The sequence below is a fragment of the Hordeum vulgare genome, chromosome 4H, assembly GCF_904849725.1.
Source record: "Hordeum vulgare subsp. vulgare chromosome 4H, MorexV3_pseudomolecules_assembly, whole genome shotgun sequence".
NCBI classification, from domain to species: domain Eukaryota; kingdom Viridiplantae; phylum Streptophyta; class Magnoliopsida; order Poales; family Poaceae; genus Hordeum; species Hordeum vulgare.
The window spans coordinates 363,599,474-363,622,385 of record NC_058521.1 but is presented as its reverse complement, the minus strand read 5'-3'; the positions used below and the strand labels follow the sequence as shown (position 1 = coordinate 363,622,385).

Here is a 22,912-nt window from a genome sequence, read left to right as displayed (position 1 = left end):
TATCCGTCGTGTCCTAAGAACAAGATACGCGGCTCCTATCGGGATCGTCGACACACCGGGTGGCCTTTCTGGATTAGTTTTACCTTTGACGAGATATCTTGTCCATCGGGATTCCGGTGATGCTTTGGGTAATCTCAGAGTTGATGTTTTCCACTAAGGAATCCGACGAGATCGCGAGTGTCGTGATCGAGGATTTCTATGCGGCTTGTGGTAATTTGTGATTGACTAGTTGGAGCACCCCTGCAGGGTTAAATCTTTCAGAAAGCCGTGCCCGCGATTATGTGGCAACGTGAAACTTTGTTTAACACTGGTTCTAGATAACTTGAAGTAACTTAATTAATATATGACAACCGTGTGCGTAACCGTGACTGTCTCTTTCGTGAGTTCCTTCTTTAATCGAGGATACGGTGGAGTTATGTTTGACGTAGGTAGGTGTTTAGGATCATTCATTTGATCATCAGTAGTCTCGTTCGCTATGCGTAGATCTTCCCCCTCTTATTTCTAGAACTCGTAAGTTAGTCATCAAATATATGCTTAGCCGCTGCTGCAACCTCACCACTTAACCTTACCTCACCTAATAAGCTTTGTTAGTCTTGATACCTTTGGAAATGAGATTGCTGAGTCCCCTGTAGCTCACAGATTACTACAACACCAGTTGCAGGTATAGGTAAAGGTTATTTGACGCGAGCGTGTTGATTGTTCATTTGAAGTTGCTTCTTCTTCTTCTTCTTCATCGATCTAGGATGGGTTCCACGCCGGCAGCCTCGGATAGTAAGGATGGACATCGTTCTTCTTTCCTTGTTTGTTTCCGTCCGTAGTCGGACCCTGCTCTTACTCATGATGTTGATGTATTGTACTGTTGTGACTCTGATGTAACTTGTGGCGAGTGTAAGCCAATTTAATATATATATATCTCTTCTTTTCAGTACATGTACTTGTAACGATATTCATTCTTGCGGCACGACGAGATGCGCTTCTATCCCTGACAAGGCCTTCGTGCTAAATTGAAAATATGGTCACATCTTAGACGTGACAGGTTAAGACATTTATTTTGAAACGGAGAAAGTACGAGCGAGGAAGGATCTGTCAGCGACCCAGATACGGCCACCGCTGCATCGACCAAGAGCATGACAGCCAAACCAACATCAACTCAAACCACTTCATGACTGAGTCGAGGCAACAAGCCCATTAAGCGATCAACACATGGGTCAGGCCTGGTTGGGCGCTGCTCCAGGGCAAGGCAGACTACAAAGTATCCACGGGAGGCGCAGCGAAGAGTCATCCGGGTTTGGATCAGTCAAAAGGCAACGTCGGCTCTTTCCTTCCCCTACCTCCTGTTCTTCCTCCTCCCTCATTCCTCCTCTCTGGAATCCTTGTATCTGAGCTCAAATACCCTGCAATGGAGTAACCCGTGAGTCGGTACCTAACATCGTGGCATCAGAGCCTCCTTCCACCCTTTCGATTCGCCACAAAACTCCCAAGTTCGTCCAATTTTTGCCCGATTTTTTCCCGAGTTCGTCATCCCCTGCCACCACCATGCATCCGGAGCTGAAGGCATACCTGTACGATTACCATGCGCGGACCATGGCGCGCTACGACGCCGTGGACAGGCAGTCCGCGCAGATGTTGAAGATCCTCACGCGCGTCTCGACCCCGCAGCCAGCGTGTCCCATGGGCACGACAATCGATGACGGCCTCACCGAGAACGCAGGTGTCCTGGCAGTCGTTCTCAACGTTTCCTCGACCACCACTCAGGCACAGGAGCCTGCCGCGTGCGTCCATGATGCACCCTCGGTCTGCATCGAGATGGTGCCCATCACCTGTTCGACGGAGTGCCTGACCCACGTCACCTCCATCGCCAGCGTCGACGAGGTAAGCCTGCGGTCGGCCCCATCCATCAGCAGCTTACCCCAGGGCAGGCATCAGCCTCCATCGACACCAGCACACCCTCTACCACCAAGGTCGTTACTCCCGTGATGATCCACACCATCGCCAATCCCAAGACCGGAGTGCTGGGGCTTGATGCCCTCTCTGGCATCACCACCCAAGCGACAAGCGAGGCGAACCACAGCGCCGTCCTCGTTGTCCCAGACGACATAGCTACATCGATCTTGACCACACATGCAGCTCGGTTGTGTAACCACATCTTGACCACACATGCAGCTCGGTTGTGTAACCACATCAAGGGCAATCTCGCATACAGGTGATCTGGAGAAGAAGTGGTGTTCAAAGAACTACAGGCAACCATGGTCGCCTCCAGTACAGGTGCAGGCTCCATCCAAGGGGAACATGTTGAGACCATGCCCCTGGCCGTCGTTCGATTGCTGTCCTAAACGCACACCACTGCAGTACACATGGCTGGAGCCGATAAAGACTTATGAGATCAGTCACATGGGACACCAGGCAAAGATGGTGGGCATGCTTCACATATCACCTGGATGCAGGCTATCCTGGTGAGCCATATTCAGCCATGCATAGTCAGCCACATGAGGTTTCATGGTTTAGTTTTGTGCTTCTTTTGTTCCTGGTGATTTCTTTTCGAGTTTGTTGTTGGTAGTATGAGCAGCTGCGACAGTGGCACCGACCTGATCGAGCAAGTCGTCGGAAGTGCATGGCTGGCCAAAGTTTTCCTCGAGCCAAAACCTTGCTAGTGATTTTTCACCCATCCATGTACATAGAACAGTTTCGTTCACTTGGGTCGCAGGATTTCCTTGGATGCATCAAGAGTTCACTCGGCTACCGGCAGTCTACTCCAAGTGTAAGCATAATGGTTGATGCATGGAACAACTCGAGATACCATGGAACAAACTATAAGACACATACTACTGTCACACTTGCAGGTTGTGGTATGGCAACATCCAGGGAAAATTCTTGCAATGGCACCTTTGCAATACATGCAAATTGTTTGATTCCTGAGGATTTCATCAAGAGTGAACACACTGACTCAGAATCCCAATCTGCATGTTCCACGAAGGTAGGCGACTTTCTTAACGATGTTGTTCAGCTCTCAACTGATAACTTGTGACAGTCCGAGACCGACGCTCCAGAAGATTTCTCTTTTATTCCGTTCTCGTCGTGTGGTTCGTTTGTCTGTCGCGTTTATCATCGCATCATACGCATCATCTGTATTGCATGGGTACTTTGTTGCCGTCAGTTTTTAAAACCTGCATCCGATATTAGTTCCCGGTTCTCTCCGTTATTGCGGTTGACCGTTTCGAGTCCAACCACACACGCACGCGCCCGCGGCGCCGTTAAAATATTGTTTTTAAAAGTGTATATAAAATATTTTTGGATTGGGTTAAAACTTGGCATGCGGTCTAAATTTAATGTAGGTAAGCCGCCTGCCAATTTTCGACGCAATCGAAGTCCGTTTGATACCCGAACGGTCGCCCGTAGCGGCACCGTCATCGGTTATCTGACGTTTTTTGGTGTTTTAAAATGCGTGTCACGGACCACAATTTCCCTTTCATCTTAGCCAAATACCCCCTCTACACAACCACCAGCCCACCTAACCTTACCGTGCGACCGGGGTCGTCCGATCGCGATCGCATGGTCGAAACCGGAGCTAAAACCCCCTAACTCTAGCCCCTGTCTATAAATAAACAACCCCCTGCCTTAACCTCCTCGAAATCCGTGCCCGCAACTCTCTCCCACCTCCTCTCTCCTTCCAGCCGTCGGCCCACGAGACCCAGATCGGGCCCGAATCACCAGCGCAGCCAGCCCGAGGAGCTCGAGCTCCCGAGCCTCCTACTCCTCCCCGCTCCTCCCGGGCTCCAAGAGCAGCATCGGCTGCCCCGAGCCGGATCCGCCCAAGGCCGTCGTGCCTCGTGCCACCAGCCGAAGCCCCGTTGTCGGTCGGAGCCGCAGCCCCAGCTGCCGCCGCCGTGGTGCCCTTTCCCGCCGTCGGGCGCCGCCCCGGGTGTCTCCAGCTTCGGTGCCCTGCATCACCCCGTCGCTCGTTGACCGACGAGTGGGCCTGCCAGCCCGGCCCAGCGCGCCTCCACCGCCAGCCTTGGCCTCCAGCCGCGTGGGCCCGGCTCGCCACGCACGGCCCAGCCGCTCGCCTCCACGCAGACCGACGGCCCACGCGCCTCCTTCCCCACCGAGCCGGCCCAATCAGCCCATGGTGAGCTCCACCCCGACCCCTCTGCTATCTTGCGCCATGTGCGCAGAGTAGCTATCATGCGCACATGCTCTGTTTTTGGCCCATGGCAGTTTTCGGCCCATGCAGGGTTTCTTTAACGCGTGCGATTTTTCCAATTACTAGGGATTTCAGAAAAAAAAATGGCATTGATTTTAAAACGCCTGTAGTTTTAAATCGTGCGTCGGATCAAAATAGTTTATATATGTAAAACGTGTAGATTTTTGCGTAGAATAATACTTTCCAACTCTTATGCATATTTAAAATTGTTTAGCGTGTTGTTTGCATCGGTTTGCGTGTCAACATGATAGAAATGGTTTAGTCCATAGTTAATTAACCGTAGCTCCGTTGGAGATGAGCCATATATGTAAATGGACTAGAACGACGAGTAGAATCACGTGAACCACTTTGTTTTGCCTCTTAACAAACGTAAAATGTGGTTAGCACAAATATGGACAGATTACAAAGTTAGTGCGTGGGGTCATTTCAGAGATGCTATATGTCGTTTCCGGCCTCATTTAAAATGCCTAGATAGGTAGTTTCATTTGTGTTTCATCCCTTGCCATGTTTAACAACATTTAATATTACCGTGTACCTAAACGGGAGTGAACTAAATAATTCGTATGTGGAGTTTCGTCAATATGCAACTCGTTGCATATTAAGCTTCAATTAATGTGTAGCGTTTTACTCTTGTGATTTGTCGTGCCATGCCTTGCATATTTGAAACTGATCATGCATCATATGTGTTGTGCATCATGTCGTGCATGTGTTGTGGTGAATATCTTGTGTTGATTCTTGTTTCCGGTTTTCTTCGTCTCGATAGAGTTCCACAAGCGTGTCGGAATGTGAGGATCCGATCGAGTACGTCGGTTCGTCTGTTTCACAGAGTCGTTCCTTTTCCAAGAGGGATCTCAGGCAAGATGATCATTTCCCTAGATACCATTACTATCATTGTCATCCTAGTTGTTTCGTTTCTATCAATATGTCTCGTTGCCTATCACTTGTTAAATGTCACCTTCTCAACATTGTAATGAAACCTTCAACACTTCTACAACCTAGCAAACCACTGATTGGCTATGTTATCGCTTCTTAACCATGTGTTGGTTTTGCTAGTGCAGGTGCAGTTGCTTCTATGTGATAAGATGGGTTCTTTGTTATATCATCATATAATTGCTAATTAATTTAATGCACCTATATACTTGGTAAAAGGTGGAAGGCTCAGCCTTTCTAGTCTGGTGTTTTGTTCCACCTTTGTTGCCTTAGTTTTAGCTACCGGTGTTATATTCCATAATTGAGCGCTCCTAACATGATCGGGGTTGTTATGGGGACCCCTTTATAATTCTTCTTAGATTAAAACTAGTCTGGCAAGGTCCAACTTTGGTTTTACATTTGCCTAATAACTAATAAAAAACATAGGGACTCGCCGGCACCAGCGATAATTAATCAACCCCTGGGCCACTGCTCCTCATGAGTGTTGGTCCACCCACCTAGCAGTAGGCAGTGCCACCTCGGGGCAACTCGAGCCGTTTGGCTATCGTCCACTATGCATAGACGGTTGTGTCCTGAGAACGAGATACGCGGCTCCTATCGAATTCGTCGACACACCGGGTGGCCTTGCTGGATTAGTTTTACCTTTTACGAAATATCTTGTGCATCGGGATTCCGCTGATGCTTTGGGTCATCTCAGAGTTGAGGTTTTCCACTAAGGAATCCGAGGAGATCACGAGTTTCGTGATTGAGGTTTTCTATACGGCTTGTGGTAATTTATGATGGACTAGTTGGAGCACCCCTGTAGGGTTAAATCTTTCGAAAAGCCGTGCATGCGGTTATGTGGCAACATGGAAACTTTATTTAACATCCGGTTCTAGATAACCTGAAGTAGACTTAATTAAAATATACCAACTGAGTGCGTAACCGTGACTGTCTCTTTCGTGAGCTCCTTATCCGACCGAGGACACGGTGGGGTTATGTTTGACGTAAGTAGGTGTTCAGGATCATTCATTTGATCATCAGTAGTTCACGTCGGCTATGCGTAGATCATCCTCCTCTTTTATTCTTGTACTCATAAGTTAGCCACTTCAAATAAATGCTTAGTCACTTGTTGCAGCCTCATCACTTAACCATACCTCACCCACTAAGCTTTGCTAGTCTTGATACCTTTGGAAATGAGATTGTTGAGTCCCCCGTGGCTCACATATTACTACAACACGAGTTGCAGGTACAAGTAAAGGATATTAAGACGTGAGCGCGATGATTGTTCATTTGGAGTTTCTTCTTCTTCGTCGATCTAGGATGGATTTCAGGTCGGCAGCCTGGGATAGCAAGGATGGACGTCGTTCTTTTATCGTTTGTTTTCGTCCGTAGACGGACCTTGTTCTTCTTCATGATGATTGTATGTATTGTATTGATGTGACTCTGATGTAGCTTTTGACGAGTGTAAGACAACTCCTTATACTCATCTTTTCAGTACATGTACTTGTAACTATATCCATTCTTGCGAAACGACGAGATGCGTTTCTATCCCTGTCAAGGGCCTCGCGCCAAAATAAGAACAGGACCGCATCTTGGGCGTGACGTAACTCTCACCTTGTAAATTCAGTGCGTTTTGTACCTAGTTACTGGAATGATCTTGTTGTTACTAATGTCGACGACACACTGAAATCCATTGCTCAAGATAACTACGACAAAGGCAAGTTAGTAAAAGACAGTACATTGGATTTTTCTTGTGAGGTGAGACCTGAACAAGAAGAGAACATCTACAACAGGAAGAGTGCCACTAAGGTTTCTACAAATTATGTAGTGTCTTCTGGTTACCTTTTGATGGCACCAAATGTTGCTCGGGGTTTGAATTTTCTGGGAGAATCCTGGATGTCTCTACCAAGTGTGCAGCCACATGAAGTTCACAGTTCTTAGCTAGTTTTGTTGTCGTTTGGAAGTGATGCTTTTCTTCAAGTTTACTGTTGTGAGCTGAGTCCCGTAGATGGAACTTTCAGTTGTTTACTTGACGCACAGCGGCAGTCTTGGTGTCCAATGGACCATGCAATGTCTGATGCTAAACAGTCCAACCGAGCAGGTTACAGCCACATAGTGGTATATGAAACAATTTGCACTGAAACCAATCCTACACCCGCAGGTTATCTTACCTATTTTGGACTAGAAGCAATTCATAGGGAGCCAATGAACTATCAAGACAACTGTTTTGTCTCTGCTACATAGTGCACTTATGGGAAGCCTGCAAGTCGTGTTCATGTTCACCTGAACAACAAGAGGACATCTGCAACAGGGAGAGTGCAACTGCAAATCTTACAAATTATCAAGTACAGGCGGAAGCTGCCATATGCAGTCTTCCTCAACCTGACCCTCAAACAAGGATGAAAACAAACTGCAAGAAATGCTATATAATATTCCATTGCAGATTTCTCTGGTCTCTTCAGTGGAGCAGTAAACCAGTGTCTTCTAGACATCTTGCAGCATATCTGAATTCGGACTCAACTGGCGTCACTTTGAATGACAGCCATGTGCATTTGTATGTGCAGTTTCAGAAGTTACCACCCACTGGAATGTGAACAAGAGATATTTGATCAAAGATGTACTTCAATCTACATTGGTGATCAACCCCTGGTGGCCTTCATTTCATCCGCACGAGCTGCTCCTTATGTTGTGTGGTCTATCAAGATATATGCAACTCTTCATTGAAGGATCACATGAGCGTATAATTCTTCCTACAGAATTAAGAAGCTATATGCGAACTAGTTCAGTGTTTAGGCAGCCTACTAGAGCTCGTTGGAAGTTGACACAATCTTGGACCTTTACTGATCATTGCGGTACCTTGTCAAGCTATTGGTTGTGCTTCTCTTGGAGACCAGATGCAGGTCTCACTACTACTCTGTTTTGGTTAGCCCATAACAACATTGAAAAACTACAAGAAGGGATGTCATCTATTTCTGAGAGATTTACTTGCATGCAGTCAGGGGAGGAGCCAGGATTTGAACATTGGGGGGGGGGGGGGGGGCGATGGAAATACTGGTAGTACACTTTTTTTTATGTGAGTGACCATCTAAGATGAACACAATATAATCCAGTTATATTATATGTTGGATTCTAGCTTGTTATCTAATTTCTACTTGCATCAGAATATTTGACCATTAGTTTGTATATCAACTAAATTGAGATTGAAGCTAGCTACTATGTACTATCATTCTCCGGTTGTTTATAAATTGCATCTAGCACTCTAGCAGTTTGTACAAATATAGTAATAGTAATAAACATGTGATTTCAGAGACATGATCGTATTATAGGATATAACTCATATCTGGCATGAGCCTTGTGGTGTTGTTCAGATTGTGAAATCTGAAGCGCCCGTCAGAGGGAAATCAGTTTGGCGCATAGGAAGGCTGCAGGAGACGGCCGGCGAGGCGCGACCGTGGACATACAGAAGCATCACGGATGGATGCTAGGGGCGCATGAAGATGGTGGCTCGTCCAATCAATACTTTTTTGGGATACTATAGATTGGCGGCTAGGGTTTCTTCACCTCCAATCTACCATGAAACATGAGTAATCGTGGTCCTCCTCTCTTTGAAACAAGGGGCGCTTCGGGTTCTGTGGGTGCTTCAAACAATTTTGGTTTTGTGCATGCTTCAAACAATGTTGTAGTTTTTTTAGACAGAGTAATCATCTGACAGGTGCACGGTCCAGAAGTATACAATCTCTACTATTAAAGCAGGATGTGCCGTCGTGATGATTCAACATTCGCGATGGTTCGACCTCTCGATCCCACCTCCCTTCGTTCGACCTCCTCCTCCCACGTAAAAAAAAAAAAAGGCAAGAAAGAAAAAAACCATCGAGAACACCCTGCTCCCCTCGCCTACGCTAGAACCGCTCCCCTCGCCAACTAGAAATGCTACTGTAACCCTTCCCTACGCTGGAACCGCTCCAGACGTCGCTCGGTGCCGCCCCCGCCCCCGCACGCTCGCCGCCGCTCCCGACGTCGCTCGGTGCCGCCCCCGCGCACTAGCCGCCGCTCCCGGCGCCGCTCGATCCCGCCCCCGCCCCCGCCTCGCCCCACACGCTCGCCGCCGCCCTCATCCCCCTCGAGATCCGACCAGGACCAATATACACGAACCACCAGCCATGGACGCAAGCTGGAGCGGCGGCGTTAACCTGAACGCCCCTCCGCCCGCCAGAGGCGACTGGCGGTGCGCAGCAGGGTCCTCTTCCCCTCCCCCTTCCGTTTGGTTTGATCCCTGGCATTCAATTGCGCGCGAGGCGTGGCCCGTGCTCCGATCACGGGGCGCGTATGGCGCTCCCCGGCGGCCCCACCACGCCGACGCCGGAGCAGCCGGAGCCGCTCAGGCTGGCGGAGGAGGAGGTGCGGGAGGCGGAGCTGTTCGAGGATGCGGTGGACGTCTCGCCGACCGCCTCCGCGCACCCGGTGACATGGCGCGAGGGCGAGGCTGCACCGTCGTCGTCGCCGTCGATGTCGGTGTCGATTCCGCCGCGCAGCGAGGCGGGGGCCGCGGACGACGAGGAGGAGGCTTATGAGTCACCTCCGGCGTCGGGAGCGTCGGGGCCTCCGGGGATTGACAGCGCGGGCTGGTCGCCTTCGGTTTCCGAATCGCGAGAGGGCAGCGCCTCGCCGTCGGGCAGCGCGCGAGGGGCGCGGAGGAGGAGGAGGGGAATTGGGGGGCCCTGTCGGGGGCAGCAGGCTCGCCAGGGATGGAGGACTCAAGGTCCAGGTCCTCGTCGGCACCGCCTTCGCCCGGGCCGTCGTCATCGCCTGCGCCGCAGATCAGGCCGCACCCGCGCCACGTGCGGACCGGCAGCTTCCAGCGGTTCCGGCAGCAGATGCAGCGCGCGTGGAAGCAGTTGCTGTGCACTACGGTCAACATTGAGGCTATGGCGAACCAGAAGCGACAGTGGTATCAAATCCACGCCAAGGTGCGGGTACAGTGCCTGCTGTTTTGTTCAATCCTGCTCATGATACTTGTGCATTCGGATGCAACTTTTGTCTAGCCGGATGTTGTGCATAGATAAATGATAGATGTAGTGGTAAATCAATGCAACTAGCTCGAGAGTCTCCGCGTACTTAGAAATGGGCAGGTTCACACTATAAGAAGATGTAAAACAACAGCTGACAGATGAAGTTCTAACACTTCCTTTTTCTATTTTCACTGTTTGTTGTATACTGTTCAGCAACAGTCACTGGTCAGATTGGTAAGCAGATGATCGAATTACTATAGCATACTTTATTGTTTGGGGCCGCATTGGAGAATTTTTGCATACTCTTAGCAATGCAGTATGCGTGATGATGTTTTCCATTCTCTTAGGACATTTGGCATCCATGAACAGTTTATCTTTGAGGTATTTGAGTGTGTGATTGCAGAGCAGCCAAAGTGAAGTTATCTCTTACTGCTTGGATATAATTACTAAATATGTCCAAGCATGTTTTCTTGAGAGCATATGTCCAACTACAAGCATGCTTTCCTGGTGGTGTGTGGAATTTGTCTTGCAATTTTAAGTTTATAGAGATCGCTTTGAGACTTAGATATGTTCACCTGCTCCTTTAGTTTCTCTTGCAGTTTTTATGTGTACTTAGCTGAACTTTCTTTTTTTAAAGCTATTTTTTATATCTCTTGCAGGATCAGAATCAGTTTAAGGAACCATCATCGCTCTTTGAACATTTTTTTCATAGTTGGACTCCATTCTTATGCAAATGTTGCAGTAATTGAGGATGCTTTTGCAAAAAAGAAAGCTTGGGAGTTTAATGTGGCATGTTCAGAGGTTGTTGATCTTAGTAAAATTCAGTACCATGGACCAATACCAACCATGGAACCATAGGTGGGATGCTTTGTTGACTAGGTGTTCTTCTGCTTTAGGGGAAATTGTCTATTAAAGCCCTGTCTATTTTGCAAATGTTATTTGTGAAATAAAAGTTTAGCTGAGAATAGACTCGGCTTCTCTAGATGATTCGTTGTAGTTATCCATCCTCTTATTTATCTTTCGGTTTTCTGTACATTACCTGTTATGCTAAAATGTAGTGCGTGACTTTTGCGAGTTGATTAGGACATACTTAACATTAAGAGAGGTTTTTGATCCTATTGGTTAGGAAGCTGGATCATGTCATAGTTGCATATTTTCAAGGACACCGTTCATCCATCCATAAGTTTATTACTCACAGACAACAAAGGATACATACTAATTATCTCCAAGGTCCGGGCAGTAATCAATTGTAACTGTATTTATTGGTAATGTGCATGTAACTGTAATTTCCTATTTTGTAGGTTCGTCCTCATCCTCCCCCTCTTCTTCTTCTTCCATCTTTATTTTCTCCTTTTGTCTTGGTTAGATAGTAGAGTTCTGTTTCATATCCATGTGCTTATGTCGCAAGTCCGTGTTTAGACGGGCTAGGTAATGGGGGTTGTGAACGACATAGTAGTTGTATTGGCATACTTCACAATATTTTTTTGAATGAAACTGATTTTTTCAGTCAATTCTTTCGGCTGTTGACATGAGGCACACAATTCTCCCGTACATAATTTATGCTAAATAAGTGACACAAACCGAGTTTTGTAGTTATGTGCTAATTCATACAAACATATTCTAGCAAAATGGAAAGAAGGTACTAAAAAGTAAGCCATGACCCTACAGTTTCTCAAGATGTGTGTCAGTTTGGCGGCACGACTGATAAATGTGTCATTTCTTATTCTTTTGAAGTGAAACATTATGGTTTTTATATGAAACTCTAATAATATGTATATACATTTGGTATGCAGATAACATTTATGGTCAAGCCACGGCCAATTGAATGAAGGTCAGTATTAATCTGGGCTTAAGATCTCAAACTTTGTTATCTAGCTACTGTTGAAACTTAAGGAAAAATAACTCACTGCCATCTCATTTCATGCAAGATTAGTGACTAGATATACATTCCTAGAGGTAAATAATATCAGTTATTTACTGAGTGAGCTATCAGCTTTGGGTCCTTTCAAATAGAAGCTCAAATTTGTTGGCATTTTCAGGTGTCAGGCAATTCTCATGTCTAATTTATGCATGGTTCAAATATATCATTGCTTGATCTAGCTATTGTTGGATAATGCAGCATAAATTCAAAAAAAATCCTACGCATATTCAGATCTTCCTATGGAGAGACCAGCAACGAGAGAGGGGTGAGTGCATCTTCATACCTTTGAAGATCGCTAAGCGGAAGCGTTGCTAGAACGCGGTTGATGGAGTCGTACTCGCGGCGATTCAGATCGCAGTGTGATTCCGATCTAGTGCCGAACCACGACACCTCCGTGTTTAATACACGTGCAGCCCGGTGACGTCTCCCGCACCTTGATCCAGCAAGGAGGAGGGAGAGGTTGGGGAAGATCTCCTGCAGCACGATGGCGTGGTGTCGATGGAGAGACGAGGTCTCCCGGCAGGGCTTCGCCAAGCACCGTGGGATAGGAGGAAGAAGGGGGGCAGGGCTGCGCCGAGGGAGATGGAAAACTGTGTGCAAAAGAGCCCCAAAACCCCCACTATATATAGGACGAGGGGAGGGGGGTGACACCCCTAGGGTTCCCACCATAGGTGGTGCGGCAGCCCCCCAGATGGGAGGTGCGGCGGCCAGGGCAGGGGGAGGGGGTGGCGCACCCCTAGGTGGGCCTTAGGCCCACCAGCGCCTAGGGTTCCCCCCTCTCTCCACCTCCCGCGCCTTTGGCCTCTTTGTGGGAGGCGCACCAGCCCACTTTGGGCTGGTTGCCCTCCCTCTTTTGGCCCATGCTACCTTTTGGGGCTGGTGGCCCCTCCCGGTGGACCTCCGGGACCATTTCCGATGGTCCCGGTACATTACCGGTGATGCCCGAAACATTTTCGGTGTCTAAAATCATCCATCCTATATATCAATCTTTACCTCCGGACCATTCTGAAGCTCCTCATGACGTCCGAGATCTCATCCGGTACTCCGAACAACTTTCAGTAACCTCGTATAACAATTCCCTATAACCCTAGCGTCATCGAACCTTAAGTGTGTAGACCCTACGGGTTCGGGAGACAGGCAGACATGATCGAGACACCTTTCCGGCGAATAACCATCAGCGGGGTCTGGATACCCATGGTGGCTCCCACTTGCTCCATGATGATCTCATCGGATGAACCACGATGTCAAGGATTCAATCAATCCCGTATACAATTCCCTTTGTCTGTCGGTATAGAACTTGCCCAAGATTCGATCGTCGGTATACCTATACCTTGTTCAATCTCGTTATCGGTAAGTCTCTCTACTCGTTCCGTAGCATGTCATCGTGTGACTAACTCCTTAGTCACATTGAGCTCATGATGATGTTCTATCGAGTGGGCCCAGAGATACCTCTCCGTCACGCGGAGTGACAAATCTCGATCTCGATTCGTACCAACCCAACAGACACTTTCAGAGGTACCCGTAGTGCACCTTTATAGTCACCTAGTTACGTTGTGACGTTTGATACACCCAAAGCACTCCTACGGTATCCGGGAGTTGCACAATCTCACGGTTGAAAGAAAAGACACTTGACATTAGAAAAGCTTTAGCATACGAACAATACGATCTAGTGCTATGCTTAGGATTGGGTCTTGTCCATCACATCATTCTCCCAATGATGTGATCCCGTTATCAATGACATCTAATGCCCATGACCAGGAAACCATGATCATCTATTGACTAACGAGCTAGCCAACTAGAGGCTTGATAGGGACACATTGTGATCTATTTATTCACACATGTATTATTGTTTCCTGTTAATACAATTATAGCATGAACAATCAACGATTATCATGAACAAGGAAATATGATAATAACCATTTTATTATTGCCTCTAGGGCATGTTTCCAACAGTCTCCCACTTGCACTAGAGTCAATAATCTAGTTACATTGTGATGTATCGAACACCGATAGCATTATGGTGTTGATCATGTTTTGCTCGTGGAAGAGGTTTAGTCAACGGGTCTGCAACATTCATATCTGTATGTACTTTACAAATCTCTATTACTCCACTCTGGACATGGTCCTGGATGGAGTTGTAGCGGTGTTTGATGTGCTTCGTCTTCCGGTGAAACCTGGGCTCCTTGGCTATGGCAATGACCCCGGTGTTATCACAGAAGAGTGTCATTGGACCCGACGCGCTTGGAACCATTCCAAGGTCGGTGATGAGCTTCTTCATCTAAATTCCTTCATGAGCTGCTTCTGAAGCAGCTATGTACTCCGCTTCACATGTAGATGCTGTCACGACTTCTTGCTTGCTGCTGCACCAGCTCACTACCCCACCATTCAAAACATATACGTATCCGGTCTGTGACTTAGAGTCATCCGGATCTGTGTCGAAGCTAGCATTAATGTAACCCTTTACGACGAGATCTTCGTCACCTTCATAAACTAGAAACATTTCCTGAGTCCTCTTTAGGTACTTAAGGATATTCTTGACCGCTCTCCAGTGTTCCATACCAGGATTACTTTGGTACCTCCCTACCAAACTTATGGCAAGGTTTATGGTCTGGTACACATCATGGCATACATAAGAGAGCCTACAGCTGAGGCGTAGGGGGCAGTACTCATCTTCTCTCTATCTGCTGTCGAGGTCGGCGACTGAGTCTTACTCAATCTCATACCTTGCAAAACTGGCAAGAACCCTTTCTTTGAGTTTTCCATATTGAACTTCTTCAATATCTTGTCAAGGTATGTACTTTGCGAAAGACCTATGAGGCGTCTCGATCTATCTCTATAGATCTTGATGCCTAATATGTATGCAGCTTCTCCAAGGTCCTTCATCGAAAAACTCTTGTTCAAATAAGCCTTTATGCTCTCCAACATCTCTATATTATTCCCCATCAATAATATGATATCCACATACAGTATGAGGAAAGCTACAGAGCTCCCACTCACTTTCTTGTACAGACAGACTTCTCCATAAACCTGTATGAACCCAAACGCTTTAATCACCTCATTAAAGCGAATGTTCCAACTCCGAGATGCTTGCACCAGCCCATAGATGGAGCGCTGCAGCTTGCACACTTTGTTAGCGCCCTTAGGGTCGACAAAACCTTCTGGTTGCATCATATACAATTCTTTCTTAAGATTCCCGTTAAGGAACGTTGTTTTGACGTCCATTTGCTAAATTTCATAATCATAAAAGGCGGCAATTGCTAACATGATTCGGACTGATTTCAGCTTCGCTATGGGAGAGAAAGTCTCTTCGTAGTCAATTCCTTCAATTTGTCGAAAATCCTTTGCGACAAGTCAAACTTTATAAACGGTTACATTACCGTTTGCATCAGTCTTCTTCTTGAAGATACATTTATTTTCTATGGCTCGCCTGTCATCGGGCAAGTCCACCAAAGTTCATACTTTGTTCTCATACATGGATCCTATCTCGGATTTCATAGCTTCAAGCCATTTGTTGGAATCCGGGCCCACCATCGCTTCTTCATAGTTCGAAGGTTCACCGTTGTCTAACAACGTGATTTCCATCACAGGTTTGCCGTACCACTCTGGTGTGGGGCGTACCCTTGTGGACCTTCGCGGTTCAGTAGTAACTTGATCCGAAGCTTCATGATCATTATCATTAACTTCCTCTTCAGTTGGTGCAGGCGCCACAGGAACAAGAGTTCAGACTTAGAAATATTCCAGCATCTTCAAATCAGCACTATTTTCTAGCATGTTGACAACAAGCAAACAACACCTAAACATGGATTTCTAAAGAAACAAAAAAAATACCAGGGGATAACATACATATCTCTAGTTCACAACTAATTCATATCATGCACGGATTAAATCTCACAACATAGACAAGAGGGCAACATGGCAGGATTATCATGCACGCTAACTTACTCGAAAGGCAAAACTAATTGCACAGTTAAATTCTACGGATTGTTTCTACTCCGAAAACATATATGATATGTGGGGTTTGAAAAATAAAACTAGCGTCACACATATATGCGAGAATATGTCCTAAACACGACATAGCAAACAAGCAACGAAACCTACATGCAAAAATGCAAACAACTACTCTAAAATACATGACAAAGGGTCCCGAACAACATGAACATTTTACCTACGGGATTTGAACAATCCGGACACGCACAAAAATAACTACGGGACATTAACCTATTAGGACAACACGCAAATCTAGGCAAACGGCAGGTCAAACTACTCCAAACATGCATGCAAGTTGCAAAATAATGTTCTATGCGAAAAACTAATCAAGTTACATATTTAAATCATCGCGATCCGACGCACGGTTAATTATCTACGGGCTTTTGAAAATATGCAACTTTTCTGAAAATAAATAAAACCGCTGGTTAAATAGGAAATCCTAATCGGGTCGAATCTGTAGCTATTGGGATGAACGAGGCATGGGCGCTAGCTACTAAAAGGCGCCACAGGCACAAAAATAGGGCAGCGGGGAATCGACTCACCTTGGGCCGAATTGAGCCGGCCTCCTTGGAGGAGAGGTGGCTTGGGTCGGCAGCTCGGGGAGGCGTTGGATGAGGCCGGCCTGGGCCTTCGGTGGCGTGGGCCACGCTGGGCCAGAGGCAGGGCAGATCGGAGCCCAGGCTAGCGAGCGTTACGGAAGGAGCTCGTCCTCCTCCTCGCTCGGGCAGGAGGACCTGGCTGCGGCGGTGTGAGGCCCTCCGGCGCGTGCCTGCTCGCGGCGAGCTCGCAGGCTCCGGCGGCCCTGGCGCGGCGGAGAACTGGATCCGGCATGCGGCCACCTGATCTGGTCAGGGGCGGCGGCCGACGGCTAAAGGAGGCGGGGCTCGCATGGTGGAGCACGATGGCAAGTTGCAGGTTCGGGGCGGACAAGCGGCTTGTAGTGGCTGGGCTCCGGCTGTCCGGCGCGCGGCGGCAAAGACAGCACAGACGGCGGCGCGCGGAAGCATAGGCAGCGGCGGAAGGGCTCCATGGAGTCATGGGAGCAGGGTCTCGGGGAAGCTGCGGGGCTTGGGGCAGAACGGGGAGGCGGCGGCGCGGTCCGGGCCCGGGAGGGCTGGATCTATGCTCGGGCGGGCCCTGGCGGTGGCTGGAGGAGAGAGGAGCGATGTGGTGGTGGCTAGGGTTTGGGGATGGCGCGGAAAACGAGGCACGAGGGGTTGGTTGTCCAAACTAGGTAGGGAGGTTGTCTATTTATAGACAAGGGCTAGGGTTATCTGAATCCGGCTCCGTTTTCGACCACGTGATCGCGATCGGATGACCACGGACGCGGGAATGGATTAGATGGTCTAGGTGGCTGTGTAGAGTGGCTAGGTGGGGAAGAGAGGGAAAACGGGCAATCCGACAAAGATATTTAAAACCCCGATAACCGTCCGACGATAACCCAAAGACGGTGCCGCTACGGGTATCAAACGGACTCCGATTACGACGAAAATTGGCAGGCGGCTTACCTATAACTAAATAAGTTTGCACGCCAAATTTCAACTCAATCAGAGAAAGTTTTATACACACTTTTAAAAATAAGGTTTGACGATGCCGCGGGCGCGTGCATGTGTGGTCGGGTTCAAAACGGGCAACGACGAGAACGGAGAGAACCGGCAACTAATAACAGATGCAAATTTTGAAAACTGGCGGCAATGGGATACCGATGTAATGCGGATGATGCGAATGATGTGATGATGAATGCGACACACAAACTAACCACACGACGAGAACGGAATAAAAGGGGAATCTTCTGGAGCGTCGATCTCGGGGTGTCACAACCGGCCAGCTGGGCCGGGGCTTTTTCCCTTTTTTTTATTTTTTTTTCTGTTTTCTAATTTATTTCATTTATTTTCAGTTTATGTTTTTGTTTTTTTTGTTTTATAAAATATGTAACTAGCTCCTAATTTAGTTTTAATATTTATGTCAATGCCACAAAAGGTTTAACCCCAAATAAAATAGTCTAGTATTTTATAAAATATAAAAGGCATTTATTTAATCGTTTTGCTGCTGTTTTAATTATTATATTGCATCTAAAACACTTTATAAAAATGTGGTTTTCAACATGACAATATCTAGAGAATAATTGCGACGCTTTGAGCATTTTTGTTTTGACATTCGTTTGACTTTATTTTAAATTTGAATTTGAACGGGGTTTGAACCAACTCTAGTTTTAACAACAGTAATCACGATGACATGGCATCTTTAACATAAGATTACTATAGCTTAATTACACAGATCACTGTAGCAAAAGTTGAGGATGTCACATCCAGAGGTCCCACATGTCATACTAGGGGGGCCTGAGGTCTATGACCAGTGGACCCCTGTTAATTGCGAGTAGTTTTATTATTATTATTATTTAATTTGTTTGTGAGATATTTTTCCAAATCCGGACTATTCTAGAAGAGGAATATGCCAAATCTCGCATATGCAAGAACAGTTCCTGTTCTTGACATTATTGAAGTTTGGTCCCGTGCAATATTTCTTTTGCTGTTAGTGTTGTTTTTCTGGATGCAAACATGCCAGTATGATATATGGATTTGGGGTATAAAATTTCAAGGAATCCGATAGTGGTACTGGAATTCAGTTTTGAGCATTCATGTAGAAAAGTCAACTTTGTGGTGAGGTGGCACTTGTTTATCCGAGTAGGATTGTTTCCTGTGCATGTTTGGAGTTGTGCATACATGCATCATATTGTGTGTTCATCCCCTGTTGCTGGTGTTTATTAGATTTTTATTTCTTTTGGGTAGCTACTCGGGCCGGAAACGAGTTTGAAGAGTCCGGTGAGTTCGTGCAGGAAGATCAGGAACAGTTCCACTTTGAAGAAATCATAGGCAAGATGATCGTGACCTTGACACCGTTTCTAGCTTTGTTATGCTTAGTGCTACGTTTCTTTCGTTACATCTCCGCTGCCTACCACATGATATATAGACCATCAAACATTGCCATGAAACCTCAAACACCCCCCTCCAAGCAAATATTGTTTGGCTAAGTTGGGCTTGCTTAACCACTAATTATTGGTGTTGCTAGTTGCAGGTGCCAGCTGGTCCACGTGATAACATGGGCATTTGATATCATCCTATTTTAATTGCTATTTAATTAATGCACCTATATACTTGGTAAATAGCGAAAGGCCTAGCCTTTTGTCGGGTGATTTGTTCCAATTTTGCCACCTTAATTTCGGCTACTGGTGATTGATTCCAGAACTGAGAGCTCCTAACACGTTCGGGATTGTTATGGGGACCCCCTTGGTAAATCGTTTAGTGTTAAGGCTTTTCTGGAAAGATCCAACTTTGGTGTTAATATGCTATCAACTTAATAATAAAAAAACATAGGGAATTGGTACCCGAAGGAATCTAACCAACCCCCGGGACAGTGCTCCTCATGAGTGTTGATCTAAACTAGAGCATGATGACCCACAAGTATAGGGGATCTATCGTAATCCTTTCGATAAGTAAGAGTGTCGAACCTAACGAGGAGCAGAAGGATCTGACAAGTGGTTTTCAGCAAGGTAATATTTGCAAGCACTGAAATTATCGGTAACAAGTAGTTGTGTGGTGAGATGATTCGTATCAAGTAGCAAGTAACAACAGTAACAACGGTGCAGCAAAGTGGCCCAATCCCTTTTGTAACTAGGGACAAGCCTGGACAAAGTCTTATAGCAGGAAAAACGCTCCCGGGGACACGGGAATTTTTGTCATGCTAGTTTTCATCATCCTCATATGATTCGCGTTCGTTACTTTGATAGTTTGATATGTGGGTGGACCGGCGCTTGGGTACTGCCTTACTTGGACAAGCATCCCACTTATGATTAATCCCTCTCGCAAGCATCCGCAACTACGAAAGAAGAATTAAGACAAAGTCTAACCATAGCATTAAACTAGTGGATCCAAATCAGCCCCTTACGAAGCAATGCATAAACTAGAGTTTAAGCTTTTGTCACTCTAGCAACCCATCATCTACTTACTACTTCCCAATGCCTTCCTCTAGACCCAAATAATGGTGAAGTGTTATGTAGTCAACGTTCACATAACACCACTAGAGGAAAAACAACATACAACACATCAAAATATCAAACGAATACCAAATTCATATGACTACTATTAGCATGACTTATCCCATGTCCTCAGGAACAAAAGTAACTACTCACAAAGCATAATCATATTCATGACCAGAGAGGTAATGAGTAGCATCAAGGATCTGAACATAAACTCTTCCACCAAGTAATCCAACTAGCATCAACTACAAAGAGTAATTAACACTACTAGCAACCTTACAAGTACCAATCGGAGTCGCGAGACGGAGATTGGTTACAAGAGATGAACTAGGGTTTGGAGATGAGATGGTGCTGATGAAGATGTTGATGGTGATGAGTCCCCTCCGATGAGAGGAGTGTTGGTGATGACGATGGCGACGATTTCCCCCTTCGGGAGGGAAGTTTCCCCGGCAGGATCGTCCTACCGGAGCTCTAGATTGGTTCTGCTCAAGTTCCGCCTCGTGGCGGCCGCGAATCCTCTGGAAAGCCTCCTCCTGATTTTTTTTCCCGGACGAAACCCTTCTTGTAGCAAAAGGGGGATCCAGAGGGCCAGCTGGGTGCCCACAAGCCCCCTAGGCGTGGCGAGGGGGGTGGCCGCGCCTAGCAAGCTTGTGGCCACCTGCTGGCGCCCCTCTGGCACTTCTTCGACCCAGTATTTTTTATAAATCCCGAAAAAAATCCTCGTTGATTTTTACGACGTTTGGAGTTGCGCAGAATAGGTATCTCAAACTTGCTCCATTTTCTGGCCAAAATTCCAACTGTCGGCATTCTCCCTCTTCATGTAAACCTTGCAAAATAAGAGAGAATAGGCATAAGTATTGTACGGTGAAGTGAAATAACAGCCCAAAAACGATAAATATCAACATGAAAGCATGATGCAAAATAGACGTATCAACTCCCCCAAGCTTAGACCTCGCTTGTCCTCAAGCAAAAGCCTAGCTCAATAAATATGTCCACTTGTTTACGGAGAGAGGTGTCGACAAAACAAGATACAAACATGCAGGCATCATGATCATGATCAGAACAGCAATACCAACATATAATCTCTCATGCTAAAGTGATAATTCCTTCATAAAGTAAAGCATGGATCAAGAACCTTACCGAGAAGTAACAACCGATAGCCTTCAGTCATTGAAGCAATTGCAATTTATCACAACATCAGAAAGAGTCAAATAAGAGCTTGTAAAGCAAATCCACATACTCAATCATCATTTTGTTCTCTACAATTGCTACAACTCACGTGGTACTCATGAGATCAAAGTTTCAGCTGGACACAGAGAAAGATAAGGGCTTATAGTTTCGCCTCCCAACTGCTTACCTCAAAGATAATGTCAACAACAATAATTCATGAATACTTACTTCCAAGTTGACATATGAATATAGATCTTTCCCTAGCATATGACGTTAGCCAAGATAAAGGCGAAACAAGGAATTGGTGAAGATCACCATGACTCTTTCAAGGGCAAAAAGTAAAGGTACAAGATAGGCCCTTCGCAGAGGGAAGCAGAGGTTGTCATGCGCTTTTGAGGTTTGGATGCGTGTCTTCTTAGTGCAGAGGAACGTCACTTTATATTGCCCCCTGTGATAAAGAGCTTTATTATGCAGTCTGTCGCTTTTATGTCTTCCTCATCACAGGTCCGTACAAAACTTATTTTTCACACACTAATAGATCATACATATTAGAGAGCAATTGTTATTGTTTGCACTGATGACAACTTACTTGAGAGATCTTATTCAATCCATAGGTAGGTATGGTGGACTCTCATGGAAAAACTGGGTTGAAGGTTTATGGATGCACAAGTAGTATCTCTAGTTGGTGCGGGAGTTTTGGCTAATATGAGGTGGAAGCAATCGTCACATGCTAAGGGGTCTGTAATCATATAACATTGTTCGGAACCAAGCGAACACAATTCATTATGTTGTATTCCTTGTCCAACATCTACTTCTAGGCATGCAATAGTTTAGTGAGTGTTCAAAATCATAGATGGTGTCAAAGATGATATATTTATATGTGAACCTCTCCTTCTTTATCACTTCCTATTAATTGCAACAATGACCAAGGTCCACGTTTGTCTACCCTTAACAAGTTTCAATCATCATTCTTTTTATATGTGAATCCATCACTTTCCATAAGATCATTACATGATCTTTCATGCTTTTGTTCTTTTCTCAATCTTTTGATCATGGCATGAGGCAAAGCCCTTCAACTAAGACACTCTTTATTATATGGCTCACGATCTCGAATACATCGGGGTGACACAAAGCAAAACTCAAGCCTAAAACACTAAGACCTTTATTCTACTAGAGAAAGAGAAAACTGAAAAGGAACAAACTAAAACAAAGGTAAAGGCAAAAGATGTAATGGTGATACGATACCGGGGCAACTCCCCCAAGCTTGGCACAAGCCAAGGGGATTGCCCATACCCATGCTCAGTTGTCTTCCTTTGGAGGTGATGGTGGAGGAGTTGTTGCAATCTTTGATTCCAAGAGGACCATTAATCTTTGATTTATACCTTGGAGATATGTGATATGTTTCTCCAGCAAAACAACTTCACGAGTGAGATAAGTATTGCGAGCACGAGTTGTTTCAAAAAACCTCAAGAGTTCAATCAAGGATGGAGACATTAGATGGAGGTAGGGTTGGAGGAAATCCACTTCTTCAACTTCTTCCTTGTTGAGCTCAGATTGCACTTCGTCCCACGCCTGATTCTTCTCCTTAGTTTTGCCCTTGGTTTCTGTAGGTAACCTTTCCTTAGCCTCCATGACATCCATCCTTTTCAGATCAGCACTTACTTCTCCATCGACTT

General features: G+C 46.2%; 1 protein-coding gene across 7 annotated transcripts; it reads left to right on the top strand.

Annotated features, from left to right (window-relative positions):
- Positions 1–9,165: 9,165 nt before the first annotated feature.
- LOC123448631 (homeobox protein cut-like 1) lies at positions 9,166–21,894 on the top strand. Of its 7 annotated transcripts, none has more exons than XM_045125585.1 (4): positions 9,170–10,080; positions 10,782–10,980; positions 11,916–11,953; positions 21,851–21,894. In XM_045125585.1, the coding sequence occupies exons 1-2, from the start codon at positions 9,440–9,442 to the stop codon at positions 10,978–10,980; spliced, it is 840 nt and encodes a 279-aa protein (XP_044981520.1). In that variant the 5' UTR covers positions 9,170–9,439; the 3' UTR covers positions 11,916–11,953; positions 21,851–21,894. The 7 variants fall into 7 exon arrangements, with proteins under 7 accessions (XP_044981524.1, XP_044981523.1, XP_044981521.1 ...); XM_045125584.1 differs by lacking the exon at positions 21,851–21,894 and adding an exon at positions 18,820–18,919; XM_045125589.1 differs by lacking the exon at positions 10,782–10,980 and having other exon boundaries at positions 9,166–10,080; positions 21,851–21,868.
- The last annotated feature ends 1,018 nt before the right edge of the window (positions 21,895–22,912 follow it).